This window comes from Lipotes vexillifer, unplaced genomic scaffold (assembly GCF_000442215.2).
Source record: "Lipotes vexillifer unplaced genomic scaffold, Lipotes_vexillifer_v1.1 scaffold657, whole genome shotgun sequence".
Lineage (NCBI taxonomy): Eukaryota > Metazoa > Chordata > Mammalia > Artiodactyla > Lipotidae > Lipotes > Lipotes vexillifer.
In genome coordinates, this window is record NW_006774518.1 from 1,229,813 (window position 1) to 1,244,774 (window position 14,962).

Sequence of the window (14,962 nt, forward strand, 5' to 3'; positions counted from 1 at the left end):
GGTAACCAGGGTGTTCACTGTGGAAGAAAGGAAAATCAAATGTGCAATGGTGAAAATGAAAAAAAAAAATCTGTGAAGTTGTATTTGAATTGGAAATATCTTATAAAATCCCTATCATATGTATATTTTATTCCAGCTCTAAGGTCCACTGATAGGGCCTAGAAGCAATGACCTATCCCAGTAGCAATGAGCTTATCTATTTTTCAAAATCTATATCCTGGTCTCTGTATATTATTCTCCATTAAAAGGAACCATAGCTTCATGGAGCAATGGTGGATTCCAGGTCTAAGGCAGAAAAAGTGTAAAATGAGCCTGGAATATCTTGTGCGAGAAAGTAAAGTGCACAAAAACTTTCTTTGCAGGAAACTTTCTTTGCAACTGATAAATGTAGAAGGAATGTGCTTTAGGTTCCTCATCTGCTAAATGGGGATAATTATACCGAACTCACAGAACTGTTAATGTAGAGTGAGTTAGCATGTGTAAATGAGTTAGTATGCGTAAAACATTATATTAGCGGTTATTACTGTATATTAACCCCCTTGGAAGAGACTATGACACTTAGCGCCTCACTACGCCTGAAAGGGGATTCAGCGTGGCGACCACAGAGGTGTGAAAACCTCCGGGCTTACTAGAACGAACGCGGCCAGAACCGCTGTTCCCCCGGAGAGAGACGGTGTGACGCACTTCCGGCCTTTGTAGTCTATCATTATCCGGGCTGCGGTTGTCAAGGATTCAGAGGTGGTGCCACGGCTACCCGGTGAGCTTCGGAGTCCGGCTGCCGCAGGGCCTTCGGAAGGTCCGGGCTGTGCGCTGCGACTCTGGACTGGGCGTGGGGAGGAGGCAGCGGGTCTTCTTGGCCAGAGCTTGGCCGGACAGTCGAGGGGCAGAGGAGGCTGCCCCCGAAACTAGAAGGGCCCCGTTAACTGAGTCAGCGTCCTTGCCCCCACCCCCATCCCCTTCGTCTGTTCCTGAGCCCTTCAACCACTCCGTCCTAGCCCCCGTGCCCCTCGGAACTCTCCTTCCCCGCATCTAAGGGTAAGGGTAGATTCGGATATCCGGGATGGTTTCTATTTTCCCGTCTACCATTCTCGACTGGGGGCTTATTTTAAACAACGAGCAAGGATAGTTTTATAACATGCAACAGGCACTCTTAGTCTGATTCACTCAAGAGTGTACAGGCTCTTACCACCTGTTGATTTAAAAAAAAAAACACGAATATTTAAATAGCAGTTATGTGTCAGCCAGCACTGTTCAAAGCACTTTCCAAATATTAACTTACTTGCTTTTCATAACTCTATGAGGTAGGCACTGGTGGTATGGAACTTCTCCCTCCTCCCCCCTTTATTTAAGGTCCAGGAAGAAGGTGAGATTAAGTAACTCACCCCAGTTGATACAGCTGGTAAGGGGTGTAGTCAGGATTCAAATCCAGGGAGTCTGGCTTCAGAGTCTATTTTCTTAAACCCTTTGCTATGCTGACTCTCTTTTTTTCTCTGTATTAGCTTTACACTCACAACCCAGGAAGTGAGTTCCCTTATTTGAATCTGGTCCTACCCCTTTTCTACCTTAGTAATCCTGAACTTCTAGTTAGGATTTAAGATTAGAGAGAGGTATATACCTGAAGACATGTAAGTCTGTCAGAGTGTCTGCAAACCTGATGAAACAGCCATTTCTTTTGTGTGTGTACATGTGTTTCCCCACCCACTCACTGGTGTGGTGCTTTGAGCAATAGAAAAGATGAGTCTTGGCCCTAAAGTTAGGTAGCAGCTGTTGATCAAGCCACCCTTGTACCAAAAATTGTACATTAAATTGTACATTATCTCAATAAAAGGTTAGGTTAATTGGCATGTTTCATATGTGCTGTGCCCTTTGTGCAAAACCACCTTATAAGCATTATCTCATTTAATTCTCTCAACGACTTTGCAAGGTAGTTGTCCTCATTGCATACATGAGGAGATTGAGGCTCAGAAAAATCAATCAGGTAGCTTGCCCAAGATCACACTGTTAGTAAGTCAGAATTCACAACCAGATCTGCCTATCTATGTTCTCTGCTGCCTCATACTATCTTCTACTTAGCTTAGTTAATAGGAAAAATATGAGCTATGTCGTGTGTGTGTGTGTGTGTGTGTGTGTGTGTGTGTGTGTGTGTGTGTGATTGCAGGCACATAGAAAGGATACATTCCAATTTTTACCAGTGTCTGTTTCTCAGGAGTAGAACTTGGTGAAGGAATTCTAAATTCTGTACTTTTGGGGTTTTTTGGTTTGTTTTAATAAGAGTAGACTGGGATGGATGAGGAAGACGTCAGGGAGGATGTGAGATTTTAATCAAACTGCAGAGATCGGGTAGGGTTTGAATAATGCAGAAGGCAAGACCAGTGACATGGAACAAGGATGAGAAAAGCCTGGTTAAAGAAATGCCTAAGTAGAGCTGGCAGTTTCTGCATGTGGGATATAGGAAAACAAGAGTGGGGCCAGACAGTGGAAGCTAGAAGTGTAATTGGTCTTTAGCCAGGCTTGAGAGTTTGGGATAGGTAGTAAGGAGCCACAGATGGTGACATCAGAAGTGAGGGTAGGGGGATGTATTATGATGAAGGCACCTTTGCATTGTGTGCTGCTTTGTCTTCACTACATGCATATCCTTGGTAAAGAGCATTGCTCCACAGGAATGATGTAGATTTAAGGGTGTTGAGCTTGCCAAGGCTCTAGGAGAAACCAGCTTTAAAATGCAGGTGTATATTTTAAGGTAGGGGAGATTATTATGCTAATTATATACCTGGCATATACATCACAGGGTGGTGATCCTGGATGGGAGATTAGTAGCTGTATGCTTGTGACCAGGAGGGCAGGGTTATTTAAAAAAAAAACTTGGGAAGCCTTTCAGAGACAGTGGCTTCAAAGAACTAAGATATGCTGGTGTGAAGACCTGGGTATTCAGGCCACCAGATAAAAGCAAATTCAGTGGAGGGAAAGCAAAAGGGAACCTAGGATATACAGAGAATGGAGGGAAATTGATCTTAGTGAAACTGAGTAAAGATTTGAAACACCATATACCAGAAATGATTTTCTATTGGCAGAGCTCAAATCTTCAGCTGCATTGTCTGTGAATAGAAAAACTTTGACTTGAAACCAAGGTGGTTAGGCAGCAGATAGGAAGAAGATATTTTTTCAGGGGCCTGGAAGGTTGAGAAAACAAGCGGTTGTTTAATTCTTTGAACCCATGCTGGGTTAACCAAGTAATGTGAGAGCACATATTCTTAATTTACCTATTTGATATTTGTACCCCCCAAATTTCTCACCCTAGAACAAGCTCAGCAGACCATGGTTCATGCTACCATCATCTCTCCCCTAGATTATTACTGTAGCTTCTCTTCCTGCATCTGCTTTTCCCAATGGTCTATTGTCACAGCAGCCAGTTCTGTTTTTATATTAAAATTGAATAAAATTTTATCACCCCTCTGCTCAAAACCTCCTCCTCATCTCTTAAAGTATGAGGCAGAGCCCTTACAATGGCTTTTCATGGTCTGTTCCTAACTTAACTTCACCTGTTCCTGTCTTGTTTGCTTCCTCTATTCTAGCCACATTGGTCAACTTACTGTCCCTTGAAAAATGCAGGCATGCTTCTACCTCCAAGAACTCAGTGTTTCCTTTGCATGGAACAGTCTTTCTCCAGATAGTCATGTGACTTGCTCCTCACTTACTTCAGGTCTCTGCTCAAATAACGGCTTGTCAACAAGGCTTTGACTACCCCACATAAAATAGAGACCTTTCTTCTCCCTTACTGCCTATCTCCTTTACCTTTATTTTTCTATATAGCATTTATCACTACTTGATATATAATTATTGTCTGTCTCCTATGGCCCCCTTTCCTCATCCTGTCCCCTTCTTACCCCCACATAGAGGAGAGAGAATGGTGTAGTGATTGAGACTATAAATTCTAGAGTTAGCTTTGCTGGGTTTGGATTGCAGCCTCACCACTTACTACCTGTGAAGCACTGCATGAATGACTTAAACTCTTTGTGCCTCAGTTTTCTCATCTGCAATATGGGGGTAATAATAGTACCTTACTCATAGTTGCTTTCAGGATTGAGTTAATATATGTAAAGCATCCAAAACAGTGTCTGGTAAATTAAAAGCACTATAAATGTCAGCTATTATTATATTGCTATAAAAATGTAAACTCTTTGAGATGAGAAATTTTTTTTGTTTGTAGCCTAGAACAGTACCTGGAATGTGGTAGGCTCTGAGTAAATATTTGCTCAATGAATGAGTGGAATATGAAAAGTTCTGACAGAAAAAGATAATGTGGTGGTCAGAATGGTGGTGAGCTGGGGGAAAACATGAACTCAGGGATCCTATCTTTTGAGTAAAAACCCTCTCCATTCTTCCTAGGGTGGTCTATAGAAGTCAAGCAAGCCAAAGATGTTAGAAATTTGTGAGCGGATAATGTTCACAGGTTATCCAGAAGGATGCTGTTCCACACCAATGTGGTTTTTTTTGTCTTTGATAATTATAACCAATAATGTCAATATGAATTTAACTTTTCTTCTAGTTGTAGTATGATCAGTGTTCACTTATAATTTAAATAATCTACCCTTGGTTTTTTAAATTTTGCGATGTATGCCAATACTTAAGAATAGTGTAGGGTTATTTTTACAGTGAATTACAATAATTTTACTTAAAATTAAAAGAAAAACATTTAAAAACTACAGGTCATTATCCCTTTGTGGGTCGTGAAATCTATGTAGTGGGCTATGACCAGGGTTTTTTGTTTTTTCATTTTATGAAATAGGATTTAAAAAATAAGAGTATATATCACATAATGTAAGGGTACATAGTATTTTGTAAAAAAATTATTTGTATATGTGTATCTCACACATGCACAAACGTATTCATAAGCACATGTATGTGTGTTCTGGTCATAATATACCGTGTTTCTTACTGAGGGTCCTGGTAAAATAAGTTTGAAAGCCTCTACCCAAAAATGGTGCTTGGCAGCTCATGCAGATCAATATCAAAAAAACAAACGACCCAATCCAAAAATGGGCAGAAGACCTAAACAGACATTTCTCCAAAGAAGATATACAGATTGCCAACAAACACATGAAAGGATGCTCAGAATCACTAATCATTAGAGAAATGCAAATCAAAACTACAATGAGGGGGCTTCCCTGGTGGCGCAGCAGTTGGGAGTCCACCTGCCGATACAGGGGACATGGGTTCGTGCCCCAGTCCGGGAAGATCCCACATGCTGCGGAGCGGCTGGGCCCAGGAGCCATGGCCGCTGAGCCTGCGCGTCCAGAGCCTGTGCTCCGTAACGGGAGAGGCCACAACAGTGAGAGGCCCGCGGACCGCAAAAAAACTACAATGAGATATCACCTCACACCAGTCAGAATGGCCATTATCAAAAAATCTACAAACAAGAAATGCTGGAGAGGGTGTGGAGAAAAGGGAACCCTCTTGCACTGTTGGTGGCAATGTAAATCGATACAGCCACTATGGAGAACAGTATGGAGGTTCCTTAAAAAACTAAAAATAGAACTACCATATGACTCAGCAATCCCACTACTGGGCATATACCCTGAGAAAACCATAATTCAAAAAGAGTCATGTACCGCAATATTCACGGCAGTGCTATTTACAATAGCCAGGATGTGGAAGCAACCTAAGTGTCCATCGACAGATGAATTGATAAAGAAGATGTGGCACATATATACAATGGAATACTCAGCCATAAAAAGAAACAAAGTTGAATTATTTGTAGTAGGGTGGATGGACCTAGAGTCTGTCATACAGAGTGAAGTAAGTCAGAAAGAGAAAATCATATGCTAACACATATATATGGAATCTAAAAAAAACTGGTTCTGATGAACCTAGGGTCAGAACAGGAATAAAGACGCAGACGTAGAGAATGGACTTGAGGACACGGGGAGGGGGAAGGGTAAGCTGGGACGAAGTGAGAGAGTAGCATTGACATATATACACTACCAAAAGTAAAATAGATAGGTAGTGGGAAGCAGCTACGTAGCACAGGGAGATCAGCTTGGTGCTTTATGACCACCTAGAGGGGTGGGATAGGGAGGGTGGGAGGGAGACGCAAGAGGGAGGGGATATGGGGATATACGTATGCATATAGCTGATTCATTTTGTTATACAGCAGAAAGTAACACAACATTGTAAAGCAATTATACTCCAATAAAGATGTTTAAAAATAAATAAAGTATGTACTAGAAAAAAAATGGTGCTTGGAAATCATTAGGTCACATAATTATTTTTCTTTCAGAAAATTGCCTTCATTAATTACTATCCTGATTAAGATTTAAGTGGTCATAGACGTTTGTCTCTTTATTAGAGCTTATTTTATTTTACATACGATTGCCCACTCTCCATCCTCAAGGAACTTCAAAGAGAAACAATTTCCAAGAAATTGAAGAGCAAGAAAGAGCTAAAGTTCTGTGTTTTAAAAATATTAGAACTAATATTTCCTTCATTTTAATATCTATGGACCAGGACCACTCCAGTTGACTACTTTCTGATTCTTTCACCTTAGTGTTTAGATCACTAGGATATTCATTTAATCTGTCAATAAAATTTATAAGAAAAATAACAATAGTGGTAATTTATAATACTTTTGAGTTTACCAAACTGCCAGCTTCTTTGTGCTCTTTTTCTGTGATCTTATTTTATTTCTATATCAACCTAGAAAGGTAGACAAGGTTGGCTTTAGGATCCCTATTTTACAGATTGAGTAGACTAAGGCTCAAAAGATGAAGCCCAAGACTGTGGAGGGAGTACCTGGAAGATCAGTCTCAATCCCAGATCTTCCCCACTCTAAGCATACATCTTTTTCCTCCACACCTCACCTGATGCGAAGGACTCTGCTTCTCTTCCCCAAGCACATTTTTTTTTGCTCCTCATTGTGTCTTTTTATCTTCTTTACTTTCCATTCCACCTCCTTTTTCTTTCCTTTCTCTCCTTGATTCTTAGTGTCTGTGACCACTTGGGCCCAAAGTGTTTCTTTACCCCCATTCAACTAAAAACTGACTATGAGTCCAGTATCTTGCCATTCAAATGGAAACCCAGTACATCCAAGCTGATTTATTTGAGCTGATTCATTCAGGATGATCAAAATGGTCCCTTCCTTCAATAAAACTCGGGGTGGTGGTGGTGTTGTTTTGGTTTTGTTTGCCTTCCTATATTCATCGGTATTTGCATAGTCCTTATTAATCATGCATTTATGTTCTTCATTAGACGAAGTTACTGATTTTAGTATAAATACTCCCAGTGCCTACCAGCAGAAAAGATTTTCTACATTTTAATACTTTTTTTCCCTGCAAATTATTTTTTAGATTTTGGGATTTCCAGAAGAAAAGATCAAGGGGGAATTATCAAGAATAGATTCTTTTTCTGAACAGTTAAACCTCAAATGACCACAGCCTTGGCCCTTCAGACTCCAGAGATGCAGGAGGGACTTAAAGCAGTGAAAGTGAAAGAGGAAGAGGGAGACCATGCCTATGGGCAAGAATCTGGCCTGTCAAGAGATAATCCTCACACCAGAGAGATCTTTCGTAGACGCTTCAGGCAATTCTGCTACCAGGAGACACCTGGGCCCCGAGAGGCTCTTCGAAGACTCCGGGAACTCTGCCATCAGTGGCTGAGACCAGAGATGCACACCAAGGAGCAGATCCTGGAGCTGCTGGTGCTGGAGCAGTTCCTGACCATCCTGCCCGAGGAGCTCCAGGCCTGGGTGAGAGAGCACCGCCCAGTGAGTGGAGAGGAGGCGGTAACTGTGCTGGAGGATTTGGAGAGAGAGCTGGATGAACCAGGAGAGCAGGTGGGAAGGTGGGGGAACAGGGGTTTGTACTTGTATGATCAAGCATGGGGTTTCAGTGCAGTAAGAGGAGGAGGAGGAAAAGATGGATTTCTTTATGCCTAACTTGATCTGTAATAGGCTCTTCATCTCTCTGCCTTGTTTTTTTTGCCAGTTTCTTGAGCCGCCTTTTCCTATCCACTGGTCCTGAGAAGGCCTTGCAATGTCTTCTCTGATATTTGGTTCCTAACTGTCCTTGGTTTTTACCAGGTCCCAGCCCATGATCATGAACAGGAAGAGCTTGTGAAGGAGAAAGCAACTCTAGGAGCAGCCCAGGAGTCGTCTGGTAGCCAGCTCCAAACCTTGGAAGAGCAGCCTCAGTGGAACTTGGGAGGCGTGTGCCCAGTTCAGGAGATTGGTGAGGATTAGAATTTCCTCAGGAAGCCTAACTTATTCCCTGAATGGTCATTGATTGAGCACATTTACTTAGTGTCTGCTGTATGCCAGGCACTGAGCTGGGTACGGGGGAAGCAGTGATGAGGAAGGTAGACGTGGTTCCTGCCCTCAGGAAGTTTACAGTCTGGTGGGAAACGCAGACAGTAAGCAAGCAGTTACGATACACGGCATCTTCTCCTGAAGTCCTGGTATAATTGTTGAGAGTGGGAAAGTAAACAGAAAATGTGTTGCTTGTCCCTTTCCACCCACTCTCCTGACCAGTTTTTTTCTTTCTTCTTTGGAAACATAACATTCATGCCATCCATTTATTATTTCAGATGATGAGGCTGGGACTTGGAATGTGGAGTTAGCCACAGAGAGGGATCTGTCTAAAGAAGCGAAATCTCGTGTGGAAGTACCTGAAAAATTGAATGGTGATATTATTCCAGTGCCTAAGTGTGGAGAGACCTGTGACCACGAAGGCAGATGGGAAAGGCAACGGGTAAGCTCTTCAGTGGAGAGACCCTATATCTGTGGTGAATGTGGGAAAAGCTTCACCCAGAATTCCATCCTCATCGAGCACCAGAGAACGCACACAGGCGAGAAGCCCTATGAGTGTGATGAATGTGGGCGGGCCTTCAGCCAGCGGTCAGGCCTCTTCCAGCACCAGAGACTCCACACTGGGGAGAAGCGCTACCAGTGCAGCGTTTGTGGTAAAGCCTTCAGCCAGAACGCTGGGCTTTTCCATCACCTCAGGATCCACACGGGGGAGAAACCTTACCAGTGCAGTCAGTGCAGTAAGAGCTTTAGTCGACGTTCTGTCCTCATTAAGCACCAGAGAATTCACACTGGAGAAAGACCTTATGAATGTGAGGAATGTGGCAAGAACTTCAGTTACCACTGCAACCTTGTCCAGCATTGGAAAGTCCACCCTGTGGCTGAATCCAGCTAGCTCCTTGGAACAGGTAGGGCAAAATTTCATGATGTCAGACCACTAGGCATGGTAGCAAGGGTCCTGGTTCTTACTTTGTCTCTGAGAGAACAATAAGAGATTAATCCTCTAGTATAGGAAGCTCCAAGGAAGACCAGTGAAAACGTTCTTATTTTTATGCTGAGAGGCGCATAATATCTTAAATATATCTGTCGGAATCTCTTTGGTCAGTGACATCCATACTTTGCAATACTGAATATTGTGTTGACTTCATCAACATAGGCTCACACACATCTGTCCCAGGAAAACTCCTTCATCCTAGTTTCTAAAAACTTTAAAAAAAAAAGTCTTAAAAATTATATGCAGCCTGAATACAAAATGTCAAAGGTAGTTCACTGAGTATTTAAAAATTAATTAAAAAATAATTGCAGTAAAATCTGTAATATAAACTATTAGATTAGTTTCCATTCACATAAGATAGGATAATTTGCTTTTAACCTACAAAAGGGGGCAGATGAATCCTCCCATAAATATACAGAAGGCTTCTCCCTGTAGAGGTTTAGTAATTCAGCCTTCAGTTTAGGAACCAAGGTATTGAAGCAACCATATGTTATTAGTAGCACAGTAGCTAGTCATAACAAATATTGCTCATGATTTTAAATTTTGCAAAGACCAAGACACTTAGCTAAAAATCTGATAGCTCACTTCAGATCTTTATTGTGAAAATATAGCCCTCATTGTATTTTTCCTGTGACTTATGAGCATTTTGGGGTTTTTCTTTATTTAAACATTTGTTATGGAAAATTTCAAACATATACAAAAGTAGACAGAAAAGCATGATCAGTCTTGCATGTTGATTGCTTTTTATAACCTCCATGCCTCTCAGCACTACCTATTGATTATTATCAAGGTCATACATAAAAAGATTTCTTTCCCTTAACACTGACTGAGTGTTAAAAAACTTTATACTAAGGCCAGGAGACCAAAAAAATGAAAAATCTATGGTGATAACAATCTGGATTGGAATACCAAATACACACACAGGTAACTTAAGAGTAATAGAAATGCTCTGAGGAACCTCAGAGATCACTTCTGCGTGCCCTTATTTGACAGATACGGAAACAGAAGCTCTAGGAAGTGACTGTGTAAGATCATACAGCTAGTTAATGGAGCTGGAACTAAAACCCTCTCTCCTAATTCCTAGTGCAATGCTCTTTCTACTAAGCCACTGGAAGCACTGTATTGCAATATAGAATTTAGAGCACTTATAAGGCACTGAGGTTTTGCTTTTTAGCTCAACAAACCCTCCCATCTATATGTTTCAATAAATGTACAGCCTATTTAATTTACAGTGGAATTCCAGGAAAGATTCCTCCCACTTATCTCTCATTTGAGGCATTTTATTTTTTTTTGTAGTGAGTGATTATTTTTAACTTTAAATTTTAATTTACTTAGAAGGAGTTTTTTAAAAAAATTCTTTCTTGACCTGGTTCTAATATCAAAACAACACTGAAAAAAGGTCGCTATCTTTCCCTTATAGGCAGTCATTTACTAGTTTCTTATGTATCTTTCAGTGTTTCTCTATGTAAGTACAAGAAAATATGAATATATAATCTTATTCCCTTGTTACACAGAACGATGGCATACTATTTATATTCTTCTACACCTTATTGTTTTCATGAAACAATATAATCTTTAGAGATTTCTGCATTATAACAGAGGGCTTCCTTATTCTATTTACAAGTTGACAATGTCTCATTTGTTGGTGCTCCATAGTTCAACATACTCCTACAGAGGAAAAATCACTACTTCAAAATGTTATATATTGTTTCATTCTTCTCCCAGTTTAGTCCAAGTCAAACACTTTCTATTTGAAAGCTAACAACTTCCACATGAGCTAGGAAACAAGGTTTGCATGACTAGAATTACACATAATGCTTCTGTGGAGAATGGAGAAGTGATAGGTCATATTTTTCAGTTTCATGTATTTTGTTCTGTTATATATTCTCAGACCTAACATTTCAAACTATTTGTGTCACTACTTGTGACTAATTGTAGGTATTATCAACAATCTTAGAAGAAAAAAAGTCTTAAATGTCCTCAAGAGTATATTTTATTGTCTTGAGATTTAAATTATATCCAAGAGAAATACATAGGGATTTTAGGATGAAATTAAGGAAAATATAGTAGATATAAGTTTGAAATAAAATCAACTTCTCAAAAAAACTCGACTTCTCAAGTTAAATATATATTCCATATAGTGATATAGTACATATACTATTACAATCTGAGTTCATAAGTATTTTAAATGTTTCTCCAATATGCTGAAGCAGTATGTTTGGATAATTCAATTATATCAGCTCTTAAAAGATTTAAAATATGAACAGATTAGTATTTTAGAGGACGAATTTCTAATGGACTGAGTTTTTACACTTGCGGTTGAAGGTTGGATATTTGGTTTGTTCTGTGCCTGTTTTTTTGTTTTGTTTTGTTTACAGCTTCTCAAACATTCTCAATTTTCCCAACAACTGGTAAAATGCCAAGAAACAAAATACATTATATATGCTGTAGAGACAGATGTACTGCTTAGAATGCAATGATGGTTAACACAATTAAAATGACTGACAGTTCACCAAACTAACTTTCCTTGTTTTCTGATACTAATTGTACTAATTCTCTAATGCTAGTTCTTTTATCTAGGATGCACATTCCTCATTATGTGAGAAATAATATTTGTCTCAACCTATAGACAGTGGCATGTAGACTTTGACTTCTTCTGTGATTATTCCAGTCTTCCTGGCCAGAAGTCCTTAGTTGTCTCCCTTTTACATTTCTAAATTTCCCTCACTTCTCCTCTCTTTTCCGCCCTGGCTCCTTTTATTCAGCCTATGAAGTCTCTAGTATTGATCTCATTTCAGGTGTTCCCTGGACCAGTATCCATCCCTCCCTATCCCCTTGAAAAGTTCAGTCTGAGAGAGCAGATTTTGGTTTTATGGTTGAGCAAGGTGTAAGAAATATTGATTCAAATCCAATTAAATAGCCTTACTGGTTCTTGAAGGATAGTCCAGCACCCCTTTGAGCACTGTTAGGACAGTGGACACTGCATCAAAAAATGGCTAAGTATCTTGCAACCAAAACCTGCCTAGAGCTGTAGATAGAGCCCTGAAGATTCTCTTTCACTATAATTTTGAGTTGAAGGTCAGAATAACAGGAGAATCAAGTCTCTGTCCATATTTTGTATTTGGAAATGACTCCTATTTTCTATATCTGACAATACTTTTCTTTTAAAAACCATAGTTATAATTTATAGAAGATTGTTTTATTTTTTTCTAGTAAGACAAAAATTATCTCTGAGGAAATTTTAAAATAAAAATAGGTCAAAATTATTATAAAATATAAGTATTTTCTGTGGAAGAATTTTGAAATATAAAATATATATGAATATACATGTGTCATTGGTTAAATGTTGAATTAGTAATTGAGAGAAACGTAGATTCTTTGCAGAGGGAGGTGGAGGACAGAGGAAAGTGTTTTTGGCACAGGGAATAGGGTGAGGCAAGACCCCCATTTTAAGATATACTCAAGAGCCAGGGGTTTTCCAGTTTGGGTCACGGAGTTCCTGCAAAGAAGTGTGTGAGTGGGAGATTGTAGGTGAGGGCCAGATTGAGAGGGCCTTGAACACTTTCCTAATGCATTGAGTCTTTGTTTGATAAGCAGTGTAGAATCATCAAAAGTATTTTTTGTGTGTGATGGGAACTTTTTACTATAGAATCAGAGAATATTGAGCTTTAAAAAGAAAATTTGGAGTTTCGCTCACTTCATACCTACATGAGAAAAGTGAAACCCAAGTGGTTAAGTACTTATAGTGATCTTTCTAGTTTTTAATCACATTGTTTTTTTAAAACAAAACTATGAACAAAGATCATCGTGAATTATATGTTGTTTCATGGACACTTAGACTTGGAGCCCTGAGACACATTTGCAAACAACATCTGCAAAAAACAAATGGGATGGAAAGAGAAAAAGGATGGGCAAAATGTAAGAACATAAAAAGGAATCAGGGCTTCCCTGGTGGCGCAGTGGTTGAGAGTCCGCCTGCCGATGCAGGGGACGCGGGTTCGTGCCCCGGTCTGGGAAGATCCCACATGCTGCGGATAGGCTGGGCCCGTGAGCCATGGCCACTGAACCTGCACGTCCGGAGCCTGCGCGTCCGGAGCCTGTGCTCCGCAAGGGGAGAGGCCGCAACGGTGAGAGGCCCGCATACTGAAAAAAAAAGGAATCAGACAGAAAGCAAAATGAGACACCAAAACTCTGGCCAACAATGGTGACCAAAGAGAAGGAAAAATAAGATAGATGCAGAGACAGCATTACCAAGATAAGTGCTTCATCTTCACAGTACTTATTAGAAATTCCTCCATCTCAGTTGTTCCAAGTGTCTTAGGTACAGGAGTCTCAAGCAGTGAAAATAGTCTCACTGCCTTCGCTCCTCACTCATTTTAGTACTTTCCATAAAAAGGAGAACAGGGAGAAGAGCACAGTGTATAAATTACTCTGTGATGTTTTTAGGTCTCTCTGGACCCACATCCAGATTTCCATGTCAGCTACCTTAGCTATATGATGAAGCCACTGTTTCTTGGTGTATACCTGCATTAGAATCACCTGGGCTGTTTGAAGTGCAGTTGCCTGGGCCCCACTCCAGACTGACTAAATCAGTGGTTAGGTTACTCAGAGGCACCCGATTATGCAAAGATTTAAAACAGTGGGGAGCAAGCCGACCTCTGCCCCTCTTGTTGGCGCTTTCCTTAGGTGGATGTTGGTTATTGCTTCTGACCCTGGAAGTTAACTGACAGTTGGTACCTTAACAGACTGTAGGAGAGGGACCCTGAAGGCTGGGACGTCAGAGGACCGGGTCCTAAGGGAACCTAGGGTTGCGAGAATCCGGTGAGAGTGGCCAGGTGTCCTCAGTGGAGTAGAAAGATATTAGCCCAGACTGAGTGGCTGCTGGACCCCAGAGGTTACGAGCCCTCGTCGATTTTCCTGCCTGAGCCATTAGGAGGAAGCCAAGCACGCGAAGGCGTGCCAGGTTGCCAGATCAACCACTGAGATAACGGGTCCTCCAAGTTTCCTAGAGAGGCGGCTGAGGAGCCAGCAGAGATGCGGTCAAGCGTTGTGACTTATTTCCAGTTCCTGGTGTGAGCTGTAGCCCAAATATCCCGTTTCCGTCGATGCTTCCCGACTCTGGTCAGGTATAGGTGGGTATCTGGCTCCTCCCCACGCGGGATGCTCTGTGCCTCTGCAAAGACCTTGGGGTTGGAGTTTGGGGTGTTGCCCCCTTTCTCCAGGACTGGCTTGGGTTCTTCTCCCTTGCCTTACATAGATCCCTCAGGATCCGACTCCCTTTTCCGTGTCGGTGCTTCCGGACGTTTCAGAGATGCAGAGAACTGAACACAAATGCTGTACAGAGCCTGGTCTGTGCAGGCTACTTGCTTCTCGAAGGAGACATAGATTCACCAGCAGGGAGCACCCTCCGGTGTCCATCGGCTGACGGATCCTTAAGGCTAAAAGATGGTTTCTTATACCTTACCTGAATTTACCTGAGCAGTTTTTCAGTTTTCATTAAAATCCGTATAGTAATGGTCATGATTACATATTTGTTCCGTAGAAGCTTAGCTCTTTTAAAAAGTATTTTACTATAATGTGATCCTTGCAATTTTGCAAAACAAAACTAAGTGCCACGTGAATTTCTGTGGCTAAGAAAACATTAAAGAGTGTGGTAGGGAAAACAAGGGGAG

At 41.0% G+C, this 14,962-nt stretch overlaps 1 protein-coding gene across 1 annotated transcript; it reads left to right on the forward strand.

The window, feature by feature from the left end:
• Positions 1-7,342: 7,342 nt before the first annotated feature.
• Positions 7,343-9,218, forward strand: ZSCAN23 (zinc finger and SCAN domain containing 23). The gene is made up of 3 exons (XM_007449238.1): positions 7,343-7,828; positions 8,075-8,222; positions 8,578-9,218. Exons 1-3 carry the CDS (start codon positions 7,421-7,423, stop codon positions 9,189-9,191), a joined length of 1,170 nt encoding a protein of 389 aa, XP_007449300.1. The 5' UTR covers positions 7,343-7,420; the 3' UTR covers positions 9,192-9,218.
• Positions 9,219-14,962: the final 5,744 nt, after the last annotated feature.

What these genes read in the sequence shown, in the direction of transcription:
- ZSCAN23 (XM_007449238.1), top strand. Translation starts at nt 7,421, where the DNA reads ATGACCACAGCCTTGGCCCTTCAGACTCCAGAGATGCAGGAGGGACTT. An exon ending in TGGATGAACCAGGAGAGCAG is followed by an intron (nt 7,829 to 8,074) that starts GTGGGAAGGTGG and finishes GGTTTTTACCAG; the next exon opens with GTCCCAGCCCATGATCATGA. An exon ending in GTGCCCAGTTCAGGAGATTG is followed by an intron (nt 8,223 to 8,577) that starts GTGAGGATTAGA and finishes TTATTATTTCAG; the next exon opens with ATGATGAGGCTGGGACTTGG.